We start from the raw sequence: 15,303 nt of genomic DNA on the forward strand, positions 1-15,303 counted from the left end.
TGCAGCACCGGATCTATAGATCTGTTTTAAAAGACCAAAATGACCACAAAATGGGAGCCAGGAATCATTTCGAGGGAGTGAGTGTGGACAAACAGGGGACGGGGATAGAAAATGTTTTGCAATTGTTTTGTAAACATTTTCGCGGATCTGTGCAGAAATAGCCTTAGCGATACTCCATTGCTTAAGAGCCACGAATGGTTTTTGACATGGGAGTCCCTCCCTCTGTTGGTGTCCTCCACCAGTGGGTGAAGACTTTTTTGTTTCATTTGGCATGCCCCCAGTAACTGTTATTAACCCTCCTCCCTGGTTTTACTGATGTATGCTTATGTGTTTTATTGCATTATTTCTTAATTTTAAATGCTGTTTTTAATTTTCAAGTATTTTAACATTTTTGTCTTAGCTCTCCTGGGAACACGACTAGGGCAGAAAGGCAGCATAAAATATTTTCAATGGATAAGTAAATCCCTTTCTGCTGTTGTGTCTCTGAATGTGTCATGTCAGCTTGCAAGGGAATAGGTACCGGCGGGGTGGTGCAACATCTTATTCCCACGCAGAATTAAATTCCTCCAGCAAACAGGCCTCTCCCGTGAAACTAATGATTGCCAAAGAATCTTTTCCTCTGCAAATTCTTTTACACCAGCCTGTGCTAGAATCCATTACAGTTGTGATTTGTTTTCTCTTGTGCATGCTTTTAGCAATGAAACTGTGCTAAGATTATTACAGCATGTAATATGCCTTTTATATTTATAATTCAAGTACTTCAGATAGGAGATGAGAACATTCCTTTGTCTGTCAGGGCAGCTTTCTACCTCGTCTCCTTTTAAATAATCAAAGCATTAAAAAAATGAATACCATTGATTTCCGTGTGGTATCAAACTTGTAAACAGACTGATTTGGTGAGATTTACTGCAGTTGTTTGCAGGAACTCTGAGACATGCTGCAAAATATAATAGAACGTTTCAGTAGCAGAAGTGGGCCTCCCTTAAGCTGGCGCACTTCAAATGGACTACACAGGCTGTAGTTGAAAGCTAAAACTTAAAATCAAAATGTTTCATGCAGTGGATTTCTCCTTCATTGGTCGGATGAAAACGTGTCAGATAAACATGACAACTTCCCAGACTTTCCCCAATCACAAATCCGGCTCTCCAGATCAGGGTCTGCCACTCATGTGAAGGAGAGGGGGATCAAACCTGGGCTCTACCAGATTACAGTCCACTGCTCTTAACCACTATGCCACACTGACTATCTGCCCTGGCTGTGTTTAGCTTGATACCCTTATAATCCAGAGCATTTGCATGGTGCTGGGAGAGAAGGCAGTCTACATCTCAATCAAGCCATGGTTCTTAAATGAACCCTTCAAGGAAATAAAATCCAATAAAAGGCTGTCTAATGATGAAGTGACCAGGAAACACCGGAACGCTTCTGCCTGTGCTTGTGAGCCATTAACAAATATCCTTACGTATTTGGCCAGCCTTCAAAAGAATACCCAAACATCCTGAGTTAATGTGCCAAGCTAAGTCTCTCCTGTTACAAATTAGCATATTTCTCAAAATAACTCCTGGTGAGGTCATGCCTACCCCTCTTCTTAGCATCACATGATCAGAAAGCATCTGGATTTAGAAGTTTACAAAAAAAGCCTCCTACAAACTGGCAAAATAGGTGCAGTTTTATCCCCAGACTGGCCTCATCCATCATGAAACTGCGTTTGGACAAGGTTTGCTCTTCAGAATCGGGTGACTTATGGTTCATCCCTCCTCTGCGTCTTCTTTTTCTTTGTTTTTAGTCTGTCTCTGTCTTTCTTTCCGTGTCCATGCTGCTTTGGCTCTTGGCGTTTCCCTTTTCTCTCTGCTCAGAATCCTCCTCTGGAGGGGGGAAAAACCCTCACAAGGTGGCATGGTATAGATCCAAGACATCAGATTTTGGAAACTTCACAAGGTCTGTACTTGGACGGGAGACCACCACAGATGGCTCTGCTAGGGATACCAACCTCCAGGTGGGAACTGGGGATTTCACAGAATTACAGCTTGTCTCCAGACTAAAGAGATCAGTTCACCGGGAGGAAATGGCTGCATCAACAGACGAACCCTATGGCATTGTACCCCAGCTTCCTGTCCTTCCCAGGCTCCATCTCCAAATCTCCAGGAGTTTCCCACCCAGTATCTGGCAATCCTATCCCCCCCAACCCCCGCTAGTGAGCAGGGGAGACCCTGCAACCCTAGCCTCTGCGGAGCAAGGCCATGGCAAACCCAGTCTTCTCACTTGCCCTGAAATCCTCTTGCTGGGGTCATCATAACTCGGTTGAGACTTGATGGCACAGAAGAACATGCATACATTCATAAGCCATCCTTCACATTTCTCATTACACTCCCTCATCCTAAGCCATACTTATTTAGCTGAGATACTGATTGTTCTTCCTCTCTTACCCTCCTTATCTCCATCTACCCTTCAAGTCCTCCCACTTTACACCCCAACTCCTGCTCCCGGTGTCTCCCTGTCTCTGCCATCTTTCTCCCCATCTCTCTCTCTCTCTCATTTGCAGCCTCCTCTTTTTCTTCGTCCCTGGAAGCGCTGTACATGCAAATACGTGTGGGTGGGCTCTATTGGACTAGCTGCGACTTAGAGGGATGACAAATGCTTACACTAACCTTCCTCGCAGTGATTTTGAGAGGATAAAACAGGGAAGGGGGCGTCAGGTGTCCTGCTCTGCGCTTGTTAGAGGAAAAGAGGGCAGAATGGAAAGGTACTGCACTGTTTACTCGGCCTTGTTCAACTCACAGGTCTGCTTGAATCTGGCCTGCTTCGCTCTACCCCTTGGAGATTCCTTTGCAGAAGGATTATTTCAAGGAAACAATGCTGCTTTTTTGAACACAGAATAGCTCAGATCACACACGCACCATTTGCGGTACTTGAAAAAAAAAGAACTAGCAATGAAGGCCCCTAACAATATGGTAATTTATTTAAAAGAGATACAGTCCTGAAAGTGACCCACTTAAAAATATTAAAGATACATGGTGTTTGTTTTTTTCCTGTCCATAAACCAAGCAGTGGCTCATGAATATGCAAATGGGCTGGGTGCAATTAGTGTGATTGGCTCCGACTGCAATACTAGCTTATATGTTTAGATTCAGAAACTAATGAGGTCATGTTAATAGGATCTTGACGGAAGCCTCTGCTGTCAGGACAACTGATGACAATGTCTGTAATAATGCTCCTGCTTCTCCCTAAGAAAAAATATTTTTAAGCTGCAAACTTCTCCCTTGATTAGGCTGAACATGAGAGGAGTGTGAAGTCTCCCAGGGAGAAAGGCCGTCGTTCAGGGAATTTGCCACTTAGCATTTAATATCTGAAATGTCTTCACCTGATGTCAAAAGATTTATTTGTTATTGTTATTCTTTATTTATGTCCCACTTTCTCCCGAAATGGAGCCCAAAGTGGCCTGTCGCATCATTCGCTTGTCTTCCACCCCATCCTTACAACAACAACTTTGTGAGGGAGGATGGGCTGAGAGATTCTGAGAGGCCCAAAACCGCCTGGTGACTGGTGAGCTGCCAGGGCAGAGTGGGGATTTGAATCTTGGTTGCCCAAGGCGGACACTCTAAGCACTGCACCAAGGGAGAAAAACCGAAAACACTAGACGATGGCTATAAATAATAACATGACATATATCTACTAACACATGTGCATTTAATATTAACAAAGAGCATCCGTATAAACATCTACGGTGCGAATCATACATTGTAATTCTGTAAAATGGGTAACAAACGGGACCTCAAGAAACAGAATCAAATTGCAATTTCCAAGTCAGGTTCACAGAAGCATGGAAACAGGCACAAGCCTTCATCCCTCCAGGTGGTAGAAAATCCTGTCAAGTCACAGCTGACTTACAATGACCCTGTAGGTTTTTCAAGAGACATGCAGAGTTGGCTTGCCATTGCCTGCCTCTGGGAAACAACCCTGGATTTCCTTGGTGGTCTCCCATCCAAGTACTAACCAGGGCCAGTCAGGCTAGCCTGGGCCATCCAGCTTTTGTCCATAATAATTTTATGTTGTAAACCAGGGGTGTCTAACTCTGGCGCTTCAGATGTGTAGGGACTACAATTCCCATCAGCCCCTGAACACCCTTGTTTTAAACCCTTGGGGCTGGTACCAGTGGTGGGATTCAGCAGGTTCACACCACTTTGGCAGAATCTGCTGTTAAAATGGTGCTTGTAAACAACCAGCTGTTAAATTATTTGAATCCTACCACTGGCTGGCACCAGGAGGCAGGTGCATGAAATATGGACAGGAGGGAAGGTTAAGGATAGGAGAGACTGAAGTATCCAAGTGAGAGAGAGAAGCCAGTGGCCAAGTGTTAGCTCCCTGCAAGCCCTTCAGTTTCTGTCAGCAACCGTGCAATTTGGTAGCCCAGTTTTGTGCCTATCATTTCAGACAAGCCCCTTCCATTCTCCCATTTCTGAGGCAGGTGTTTCACACTGATGAAAAAAGGCCTTTAAAAAAAAAAACCCTTTGTTCTCTCTCCACAGTCTTGGTTGTGGGGGGTGGGGGCGCAGGCTGGGCAGATGAGAAAACGCTCTTTTTTATCCGGACTCACTGACTGGCTGGCTGCCTCTCACCCCCGCCCCCCAACCCACAGTGGCACCTCCTTGCCTTGTGCTGACTGGGCTGTCATAGCCCAGCAGTAAATAATCCACCCACCCAGCACATTGATTAAACTTCCCAGGAACACTTAATACACTTTGCATAAATCATGCAAATGAGGTGGGGTAAACTAGAGATTCTCACAGGACAGCCAAGACAAATGGAAATGATCTGCAGGGAGGGAAGGGTGGGGAGTTCCTGGGCGGACTCCTCCATCACATGGGCATAGGGTGACAGGACAACCCCCTCTGACTTTGCAAATGAGTTAGTTCACCTGGAGCAATGGGCTGGGCCGTCAGCTGGGCCACAAACCCTGTGTTGGAATCGGAATTCTCCTGCCCTTTGAAGTGCACCCTGTTTCTATTTGTGGGCAAGCAAAAAGGTCCCGATGAAAATGTTCTAAAGGAATAATGGACCTTTACAAAGAAAAATTCTTCCTATATCAGGGTTGCCAACTTCCAAGGGATGGCTGTAGATTTTCTGCAGTTACAGCTGATCTCCAGGCAACAGAAATCAGTTCACCTGGAGGAAACGGCCACTCTGGCAGGTGGACTCTATGGCATTATACCCCATTGAGGCCCCTCCCCTCCCTAAACTCTGCCCCCTCAGGCTCCACCTCCCAAATCTCCAGGCATTTTCCAACTCCGATCTGGCAACTGTATACCTAAAGAGACCGTGGCAAATTCTTCAACTTTCCATCATTGCTTAAACAAGTGGCATGCTGGGTAACTTATCCCTAAGTGGGAAATGCAAGTTAAACGGCCTGGTACATAAGTGCCATCAAATCACATCCTATCACAGCAAGAAGCTTCCCAGCCAAGTGAGAGGCAGAGGTGGTTTGCTGTCACCTTCCCCTTGTAGAGTCTCCCAAGCCGAGCCTGCTTGGCTTCTACGATGCAATGAGATTGGGCCACACTGTACTATTCCACATTCACCTGGATATTAATAAACCATGTAAGGAATGGAAAGGGAAATCTTTGCCAATAACTCACCCAAATTAAACAATGAATGACTTTTAAAAAATATTGTTAATATTAATATCTCCTTTTCATTGGTCGATTCTGCACAGCAAATGTATAATGGGTTGCAGCCATTATAAAGGAACCCGTTTTCCTTTCCCCCATTCACATGCGTGCCGTGCAGGCAGCGACTGGAGCATGGAAACAGTCTGGTTGCTTTTGCGCCTTCGCATACAGACACTTCTCTTTTATTGCGTGCGACACATGCGTAGCTGCTCAGGCCTACAGAAATGAACCCCTGCAGCCACAATCCGATTGACTACACCTGCATAGCTGTGCATGTGCAACACACAAAAGAAAAAATAAAAAGCCCCCCAACCCCCACAATGGCAGGGCAATGGCAGGCGGATTCTCCCTCACTGTGGACGGCACAGTGAAAGGGAGGGAAATAAAGTGCCTCTTCCTTGGCCGTTCACACAGGAGCAGCTCCAATCCAGGATTTTGTAAAAGGATCGCTGGTTCAGCGATTTTCAAAAATCTCAGGTTGAGGGAAATAAAACAAGCCAGACTCATTTTGGGGATGGGACCTGTGCCAAGTGCCCCCCCCCAACAGTTTGTATTTCGTCCTACACCCATTATATTTGCCCTGTTCAGTATCCACCACTCTGTCCCTTTGCTCCATAACTTAGGATTCATGGAGGTCAGAATGTACAAGACAGTAAGGAGGAGAGGAGCAAAAATAGGGAGGTTTCTCTTACATTGTGTAGGCAGGAAAGGCTGGAGGGAAGAACTGCTGCTGCTACTTCCATTGCAGCTAGCCCAGCCAGATTGGACCAGGCACACACACGCGGCCTCGTTTGCTTTGAGCGTACATTCCCTTAGGTATGAATCATGGGTAGTGCAGATGTTTTCTCCTCTTTGGCACTCACCCCATGATCAGATCAAAGAATCCACACTGCTTCCAAAAGCTCTTTAAGTGCAACCTTTTGTCTCCCTTCGCAGGGAAAGCAATAGATATTCCAGTCTGGGAGCAGCAGTGGTGTAGTGGCTAAGAGCAGTGGCTAAGAGCAGGTGCACTCTGATCTGGAGGAACCGGGTTTGATTCCCAGCTCTGCCGCTTGAGTTGTGGAGGCTTATCTGGGGAATTTAGATTAGCCTGTGCACTCCCACACACGCCAGCTGGGTGACCTTGGGCTAGTCACAGCTTCTCGGAGCTCTCTCAGCCCCACCCACCTCACAAATGTTTGTTGTGAGGGGGGAAGGGCAAGGAGATTGTAAGCCCTTTTGAGTCTCCTACAGGAGAGAAAGGGGGGATATAAATCCAAACTCTTCTTCTTCTTCAATGCATTACCATTTCCTCGGATTTTATCACTACTCCCTGCCTTCCTCCGCCTATCCCACAGTAGTTCCTCTCTCTCTACCGGTCATTGTTTCAAAAGGTTCACGTTTAAAGTCTTATCACTGGGATGGTAGACTGGAGTGGGGAACCCGGTGAAATTGACAAGGCTGCTTCACCAATCTATTGCTAGGCAAAAGATACCCCCCTGAAAGGCAGCTGGCAACTTCCCAAATGGAGGATGCATGGAAGCAACAGAGAGGTGGGGGTGGGGGTGTCAAATTGGTGGACTGACTGAGATAGGAAAGTCAAAACCATGAGGGGAAAAAGAATGGTGTAAACAGGGAAACCCCACTGTGAAGCAAAGTTAGAGAATTAACTACTCAACTGCGGGGTTAAGCAGTACAGGCATAAATACTGACATACTGAAAATCTCTCTGTCCCTCCCAGCAACTTTCACTTGGCAGTTTTAGCAATATGACAACCATGGCACCTACCCTGGACCCTATGCTGCGGCAGTCCCCTTTAGCTAGTTTACCTTCACACTTTGTCGCTGCAGTTGCCCCGCTCTTTGCCTGCAGCTCTATGTGCCAGTGAGGAAGGAAGGGACACAGCTGCCCTGACCCTCTCATTGCTGGCAAATGTGCCTTCTGCTGCCAGCCTCCAGGCGGGGCCTGGGAACCTCCCAGAATTACAGCTTATCTCCAGACTACAGATACCAGGTTCCCTGGAGAAAATGACTGCTTTGCAGGGGGGACTCTGTGTCATTGTACCCCACTGATGTCCCTGTCTTCCCCAAACCCCACTCTCTCCAGGGTTCACCTCCAAATCTCCAGGAATTTCCTAACCTGGAGTTGGCAACTCCAATTGAAGGAGCTGGAGAGGGGAGCAGTGACTTGTGATGTACTGTGCTTGATGAATGCTTCCTTCTCCTTGTGGCCTGCCGTGGCCCTGGGTAAGTAATTCCCCCAATGGGCTCATCTATGAAATAGAACAGAGACGAAAGAAAGAAAGAAAGAAAGAAAGAAAGAAAGAAAGAAAGAAAGAAAGAAAGAAAGAAAGAAAGAAAGAAAGAAAGAAAGAAAGAAAGAAAGAAAGAAAGAAAGAAAGAAAGAAAGAAAGAAAGAAAGAAAGAAAGATCCAGTGCCACAGGATATGTTGGTGGCCACAGGTTTTAATGACTTAAAAAGATGAGAACTTGAGCCTCTTTTCAGAGTGGTTAAGTATGATCCAGGTAATCTTTAAGAGTCAAGAGGAATTAGGGAAGAGTGGGTGTCTGGCAGCATCTTGAGGAGAGATCTGATGTAAACTGGAGAAGGGGCCATCCCAAGAAGCTACAATTACCCAATTACTTATGGCCCAATCCAGATGGGAGAGGCCAAATGGAGATGATACAAGGCAGTGCTGGCAGACTTGCCCTCCCCAGCACATTTACCTCAGTAGAGGGATAAACATGCTGGCAGGTGGCTGCTGGGCCCCTCCATAATGCCCGGACACAGCATTAGTGTCCCCGTGCCACCGCCAGCTGTGTTGATGCAATGGGGGTGTGGTGGGGACATTCCCATAGGTGGAGTCGACATTAGTTCACTTCCACCCTGGGTTTGCAAGGAAGTGTGTTGCAACCTGGGCCTTGGACTTAGGCCCCTCTGTGGGGTGACATCACAGAGGTTTTTTGGGTTTCCTCCAGTGGTGGGATTCAGCAGCTTCGCACCACTTTGGCAGAAACGGTTGTTAAAATGGTGCTTGCAAACAACCAGTTGTTAAATTATTTGAATCCCACCACTGGTTTCCTCCCACCCTGTGCTCCCAGAAACCCTTCTGGAGCCAATGGTGCAGTGATCATCCGGGGCTCTCGGTTGGGCTGCCCAACCCCAATTTGGCTGTTAGCACAGTATTGGGAAGCCACTCTCTGGTGCAGAAAGATGCACAAGTAACTGAGATCCTTGAAATGCAAGGATGAAAGCTTTTCAGTTGTCTTGTGATGAAGACAGAAAGCTACCAAGGTGTAGTGGTTACAGAGATGGACTAGGTTCAAATCCGTACTGACATGGAGACTTCTTGGGTGACCTTGGGCCTGTCATTCTCTCTCATCCTAACCTACTTCCCAGGGCTTTTGCAGGTTGCCAGACAACCAGATGGGACGGCTGTGAGCAGGGATCGGGGGTGTGGGTGGGGACTGTGATACTGGCTGCAGCGTTATATCACTTCCAATAAACACCTGGAAGTGCCACAGGGTAGCTCTGGAAATCGCTGAAAATGCTATGGTTTTACCATAGACTTTCTAGTGATTCCCAGAGCTACCCTATATCACTTCCTCCCTCCCTCCCTCCCTCCCTCCCCCCCTTTTTTGCTGGAAATAACATAACACCATTGTTGGTATCCATTTCCCCACCCCCCTCACCACCACTTAGATCAACGGTGGGCAACAGGAGGCAGAGTATCCCCCTGCCCTGACTAGGGGCTTGGCCGCTCTGAGTTGTTGTGAGGATAAAATGGAGATAGGGAGAAAAATAGGGTATTAATATCTAAAAGAAATGCACAGCACATGTGACACCCCTTCTTCCTCCCCAATTCCACTTCATCTTTTTGATTTGGGAGTGGCTGAAGGGATTCACCAGAAGCCATGTATTTATCCCTGACAATGGGTATTCTTCCGACATGCTGTGCTTATGTTCTATGACAGGCCTTAGGATTCCCTTGCTATAGTCCCCATGCTAGGAGGCAACATCAGGGGAAGGACTTAGCCTCTGGGCCCTGCCTGTTAAAATCCCAAAGTGCCTGTCTTTCTAGAAGACAATTTCTTTCCATTCCTTTTTTTCGACAGTAGAAAAACATATTTTGACTGAGCAATTGCCCAGGCTGCCCCACTGCTAAGATGTGTGTGTGTGGGGCATCGGGGGGCATCCTTAGCATTTGCCCAGGGCCCCAGAATCACAAAGACTACCCTGCTTCCAGTTTTATCCATCATCTTCAATAGTCTTTATTATGAACTAGACACTTCCCGTGGTGTCTCCACACAAAAGGGGTCTCCCCCCAACCTTCCCTCTTGCAGAGCAAATTTACAAGTGGGAGTAAAGCCATCAATGAGTGGCAGGTGGCACGGGCAGGCTGCTCCAAGCAGGCCCAATCCATGTTTCTTGGGTGGCTGCTTCACAAGTGATTGTTTACATGGTGCTGGCGATGCTCCCAAATTTCCAGGAATTTCTCAACCTGGAACAGACAAGCCAAGCCAGCAAAGTATGGCAGATGGTCCAGACTAGAATTAGTAAATCAGGGCCAATTGGCCATGCCAGCAGGGGCTGATGGGAATTGTAGTCCATGAACATCTGAAGCGTCAGAGTGGGACACCTCTGAATTAGTTGCTGTGGACTAGAAGAAGAAGAAGAAGAGTTTGGATTTATATCCCCCCTTTCTCTCCTATAGGAGACTCAGAGAGGCTTACAATCTCCTTGCCCTTCCCCCCTCACAACAAACACCCTGTGAGGTAGGTGGGGCTGAGAGAGCTCCGAAGAGCTGTGACTAGCCCAAGGTCACCCAGCTGGCGTGTGTGGAAGTGCACAGGCTAATCTAAATTCCCCAGATAAGCCTCCACAGCTCAAACGGCAGAGCTGGGAATCAAACCCGGTTCCTCCAGATCAGAGTGCACCTGCTCTTAGCCACTGCTCTTAGCCACTACGCCACTGCTGCTCTGACTAGGAGTGGATTCGCACGTGAAGGCTTTCTTCATCTCTTCGCCATCTGGGGACCAAGGGCTTTTTCCTCCCTCCCCTTTCCTTCCTCAGAATTTAGCACCTACGAACGCATCGCCCCAAAGAGCAACGCTGATGAAGCCAGGGGCTGGGACCAGATCCTTGCGAACCAGTTGCTGGTGGAAAACCTCAAGGCCGTCTGCAGCCCTGCCTGTTTTTTTAGTCTGCTAAATCTTTCTGGGATTCAGTAAAACCTTTGCCAAGTGCCCTGAGCGGCAAAATGCAGGTGTGAAGAAAATCAAACAAAATGTACATTCACGAGGGTAGGGGAAAAAAACTGCAAAGAATCAGTGACTGGAGGGAGTTTTTGTTTTATTTCATAGATATTTATAGTTGCTTCTGTCATTCTGTTGCCTGCTACCTGGGATAATTGTGGATCTCCTCAAACGCTCGCAAGTTCTCCAGGAGTCACAAAACACCCCCTTGGGTGGGGCTCTTTTGCAGCTTTTCCTTGGCTTTGTTGGAATGCAAATATTAATTTGTAATGATTGTAAATGAGTAACATATCTTCTCATGAGCCTGCAAGGAAAAGCAAGGTTAAATATCCTTAATTAGCTCCTGAAAGGAGGCGCCCAAGGAAGAAGCCGGGCTTTCCAGCACTTGGTGAGGGCTTCCCTACAGGGAGAGACGGCCAGCCGCAAAATGCTTGGCTGGAGCTGAGGAAGGAGGCTTTCAAAAGCCCCAAAGGGCCACTTTGGTCTGTCATTCTGAAGGGAGAAACAAGCAAGATGGGAGGCAGCCAAAAGGCATGGGAATCGGCCCAGCTGGCACCGTGAGAGCTGGTTTGGGAACACCGACGTCCCTTTCCTCAGATTGCCCCGGAGCCTTGCAAGAGCTGCAGGCAGGCAGGCAGGCACCATAGGTATGTCTTCTTGCCGAGAGGGCAGACTCCCTGGCAATGCACTCAGCAGTCTCCTGGGAACGGGAGCATTAAGCAGGGCCCGAGGCGCCACATGGCGAAGACAACGGGTGCGAGATCGCTTGCCAAGTGGAGGCAGGAAGAGGTACAACGCACAGGCAGCAGAATTCGCTGGCTCCAGCAGGCCTCATTTGCATGAAGAAACTGACATGAAACTGCTGCCTGGTCTGGAAACAGGAGGGCGCCCCCCATTAAAGTCTTATTATGGGATGGAATCTAATTATTGCTCCAGAAGGGTGCGGTGGGTTTTAGGTATATCCTGCTAAAAGGCAACAGCACTGCAGAATTCCTGCAGGTGATTGCATTTTGGTTCCACCAGCTGGAAACTCCCCGCCCCTTCCCCAGCGGACGAAAACGGCAGCAGCGGCGAACGAACGAGGGCAAGAACGTCCTGCCTTGATCACCCCAAATTCCAAAGTGAGTTCTGCTTGATGGTAGAATTGGGGTGGAGAAATGGCTGGAGGGAAAAAATCTGCAAAGAAGATCCACTTGCTGGCAGAACGTGCTGTCAGGTCACAGCCGACTCATGGCAACCCTATAGAGCAGGGGTCTTCAAACTATGGCCCTCCAGATGTTCCTGGACTACATTTCCCATCAGCCCCTGCCAGCATGGCTAAGTGGCAGGGCTGATGGGAATTGAAGTTCATGAACATCTGGGGGGCCATAGTTTGAAGACCCCTGCTATAGAGTGTTCATGTCAAGAAATGAACAGAGGTTGTTTGCCATTGCCTGCCTCTGCTTGGCAGCCCTGGACTTCCTTGGTGGCCTCCCATCCAAGTCCTAAGCAGAGCTGACCCTGCTTAGCTTCTCAAGGTCTGATCTGCCATGGGCTAGTCTAAGCTAACCAGGTCAGGGCAAAAAGTCAGAGGAGTTTGGATTTACACCCTATCTTTCTCTCCTGGAAGGCATCTCAAAGCGACTTACTCCTTCCCTTCCTCTCCCCACAACAGACACCCTGTGAAGTAGGTGGGACTGAGAGAGTTCCGAGAGAACTGTGACTAGCCCATAGTCACCCTGTCGGCTTAATGTGTAAGAACAGGGAAACAAATCCAGTTCACCAGATAAGAGTCAGGTGCTCATGTGGAGGATTGGGGAATCAAACCCAGTTCTCCAGATTAGAGTCCACAGCTCTTAACCGCGACACCGCACTGGCTCTCTGGAGTATTTGTGGCCCCTGAAAGTAAAGCTCCATGTTTCAAAATCCACTCATCCCTTCACAACACGCACGGAGACACAAGGACATGGTCCCACGCAGAACGCTGCCTTACACTGAATCACCCCATTCATCTATCACGGTCAGTATTGTCTACTTGGACAGATAGCAGCTCTCCAGAGTCTCAGGCTGAAGTCTTTCACACCACCTACTGCCTGGTCCTTCTAACTGTAGATGCTGGGGGTTGAACCTAGAACCTGGCTCTACCACTGAGCCACGGCCCCTTCACCTACTGAGAGCCAAGGTTTTTGTTTCAAGCTTACTGCTGATAAGAAGCTTCATCCATGCCACCAGTGGGGCAAGCCGCCCTCTGCCACTGTCCTGTTTGGGTAATCGAGAGTGCATTATGCATTCTCTCATTGCCGGCTGCTTCTCTGCTCTTTATGTGTATTAAAATAAAACCATAAATCCCCGCAGCTCCGGAGTTACAATAAAGTTCCGCTCCACAAGATCAAGAATTTTAATAAAAGACATAAATTCTCTCTCAGCCTTGAATTGCTGGAGCAACAGCGGCCTTCCCCCTTCCGACTCACTGCACATTTCAAGTAGGAAAACCTGGAAACAAGCGGAGAGAGGGGGCATGAGAGACCGTTCCGTCAGGCCCTTCTCTGGGCATGTTACATATACCCTGAACAACTGGAGCAGTCATAGCTCATGAAATTAAAACTCCATGGTCCAGTCCGCTCAGCACAAAAAAAGATATCTCTGAGACGTCTTAAAAAGAGGCCTCTCTTCACTCCGCACACCAAAAATAAGACATCCAAGGGACGTCTTAAAAAGAGGCAGCTTCTGGGTGCTTTCCAGACAGCAAAAGTATCAGAGGGGTAAAAGAGACTGTTTCCCACCCAACCATTTTGCTCTCTGGTCAGTTTCATCCTCAGCTTGCTCCCGACATTTTGTGTCCAGCTGAAGGGATCATCCCGTCCACCATTTGCTGAAGGATTCCCCAGGATGTTTGCTCTGCAGGCTCTGATGCTGGGAGCCTTTTTAGTCCAGGAAGTACACAGTTGCATTCAGATGGTTCTGCCAATTCCAGCAGTACATAGTTTACCTACTCTTTATTATTATTTTGGAGGAGCTATTTTCGTAGCTATGCAGACACACATCAGAGAATCTTCGCTACTCAGAAGATGGATCAGCCACTAATTGCAAAGTATTGAGTTGACCTGCTTTCTGCAAATTGACTTAGCTTTTCTAAGCATGAGTTACGAATGTTCAGTGGTTCTTGAGATACAGGAAGGCTGAATTCCAACTGGTGTTGTAAGGAATGCAAAGCGTTTTACTGATTTGTACTTCTTTCAAAATACCATTAAGGGCAGTGGTGGGATTCAAATGATTTAACAACCCATTCCGGTGGTGGGATTCAAATAATTTAACAACTGGCTGTTTACAAGCACCATTTTTACAACTGGTTCTGCCGAAGTGGTGTGAACCTGCTGAATCCCACCACTGATTAATGGGATCTCTTTTGATAGTTTTTTATAGAGCTACTTGCAGCCAGTTTGACGTCATGATTAGGCTCAAAGTATGGGAGGTCGGGGTTCATATTCCTTCAGAGAAAACAACTTCAGCTATTGTAAGCTTGAGCAAACTACCTGAGCAGTTTTGCTTATAGCATCTGCTGCAACAACCTGGGCCTGTTCTTAAGAGCCAGCGTAGTGTAACAGTTAAGATCAGGTAGATTCTAATCTGGAGAACCGGATTTGATTCCCCACTCTTCCACCTGAGTGGCGGAGGCTTGTCTGGTGAACCAGATGTGTTCCTGCACTCCTGCATTCCTGCTGGGTGACCTTGGGCTAGTCACAGCTTTCCGGAGCTCTCTCAGCCCCACTTACCTCACAGAGTGTTTGTTGTTGGGGGGTGGAAGGGCAAGGAGATTGTAAGCCCCTTTGAGTCTCCTATAGGAGAGAAAGGGGGGATATAAATCCAAACTACTCTTCTTCTTCTTCTTCTTCTTCTTCTTCTTCTTCTTCTTCTTCTTCTTCTTCTTCTTCTTCTTCTTCTTCTTCTTCTTCTTCTTCTTCTTCTTCTTCTTCTTCTTCTTCTTCTTCTTCTTCTTCTTCTTCTTCTTCTTCTTCTTCTTCTTCTTCTTCTTCTACTTCTTCTTCTTCTTCTTCTTCTTCTTCTTCTTCTTCTTCTTCTTCTTCTTCTTCTTCTTCTTCTTCTTCTTCTTCTTCTTCTTCTTCTTCTTCTTCTTCTTCTTCTTCTTCTTCTTCTTCTTCTTCTTCTTCTTCTTCTTCTCAGCCCCACCTACCTCACAAGGTGTCTGTTGTGGGGAGAGGGAGGGAAACGAGCTTGTAAGCCACCTTGAGTCTCCTAACAGGAGAGAGGAAGGGTAGGGTATGAATCCAAACTCTTCTTCTTCTTAAATTTGCAACGCCAGACTGGGAAAATCCTGGTGGTTTGGGCATAGAACCTGGGAAGGGAGGGGTTTGGGAAGGAGATAGACCTTGGGGGGATATAAAGCCATAGAGTCCACCCTCAAAAGC

At 47.4% G+C, this 15,303-nt stretch overlaps 1 protein-coding gene across 1 annotated transcript in view; it reads right to left on the minus strand.

Moving 5' to 3' along the window:
* The window catches only part of LOC125435428 (cilia- and flagella-associated protein 251-like), a gene marked incomplete at its 5' end in the record, with an annotated part of 208,150 nt that extends 193,111 nt beyond the window's left edge, over positions 1–15,039 (minus strand). Inside the window, 1 exon segment of the mRNA XM_048501628.1 lies at positions 14,750–15,039. Coding sequence (XP_048357585.1) covers positions 14,750–15,039 — 290 coding nt within the window.
* Positions 15,040–15,303: the final 264 nt, after the last annotated feature.

This window comes from Sphaerodactylus townsendi, linkage group LG06 (assembly GCF_021028975.2).
Source record: "Sphaerodactylus townsendi isolate TG3544 linkage group LG06, MPM_Stown_v2.3, whole genome shotgun sequence".
NCBI lineage: Eukaryota > Metazoa > Chordata > Lepidosauria > Squamata > Sphaerodactylidae > Sphaerodactylus > Sphaerodactylus townsendi.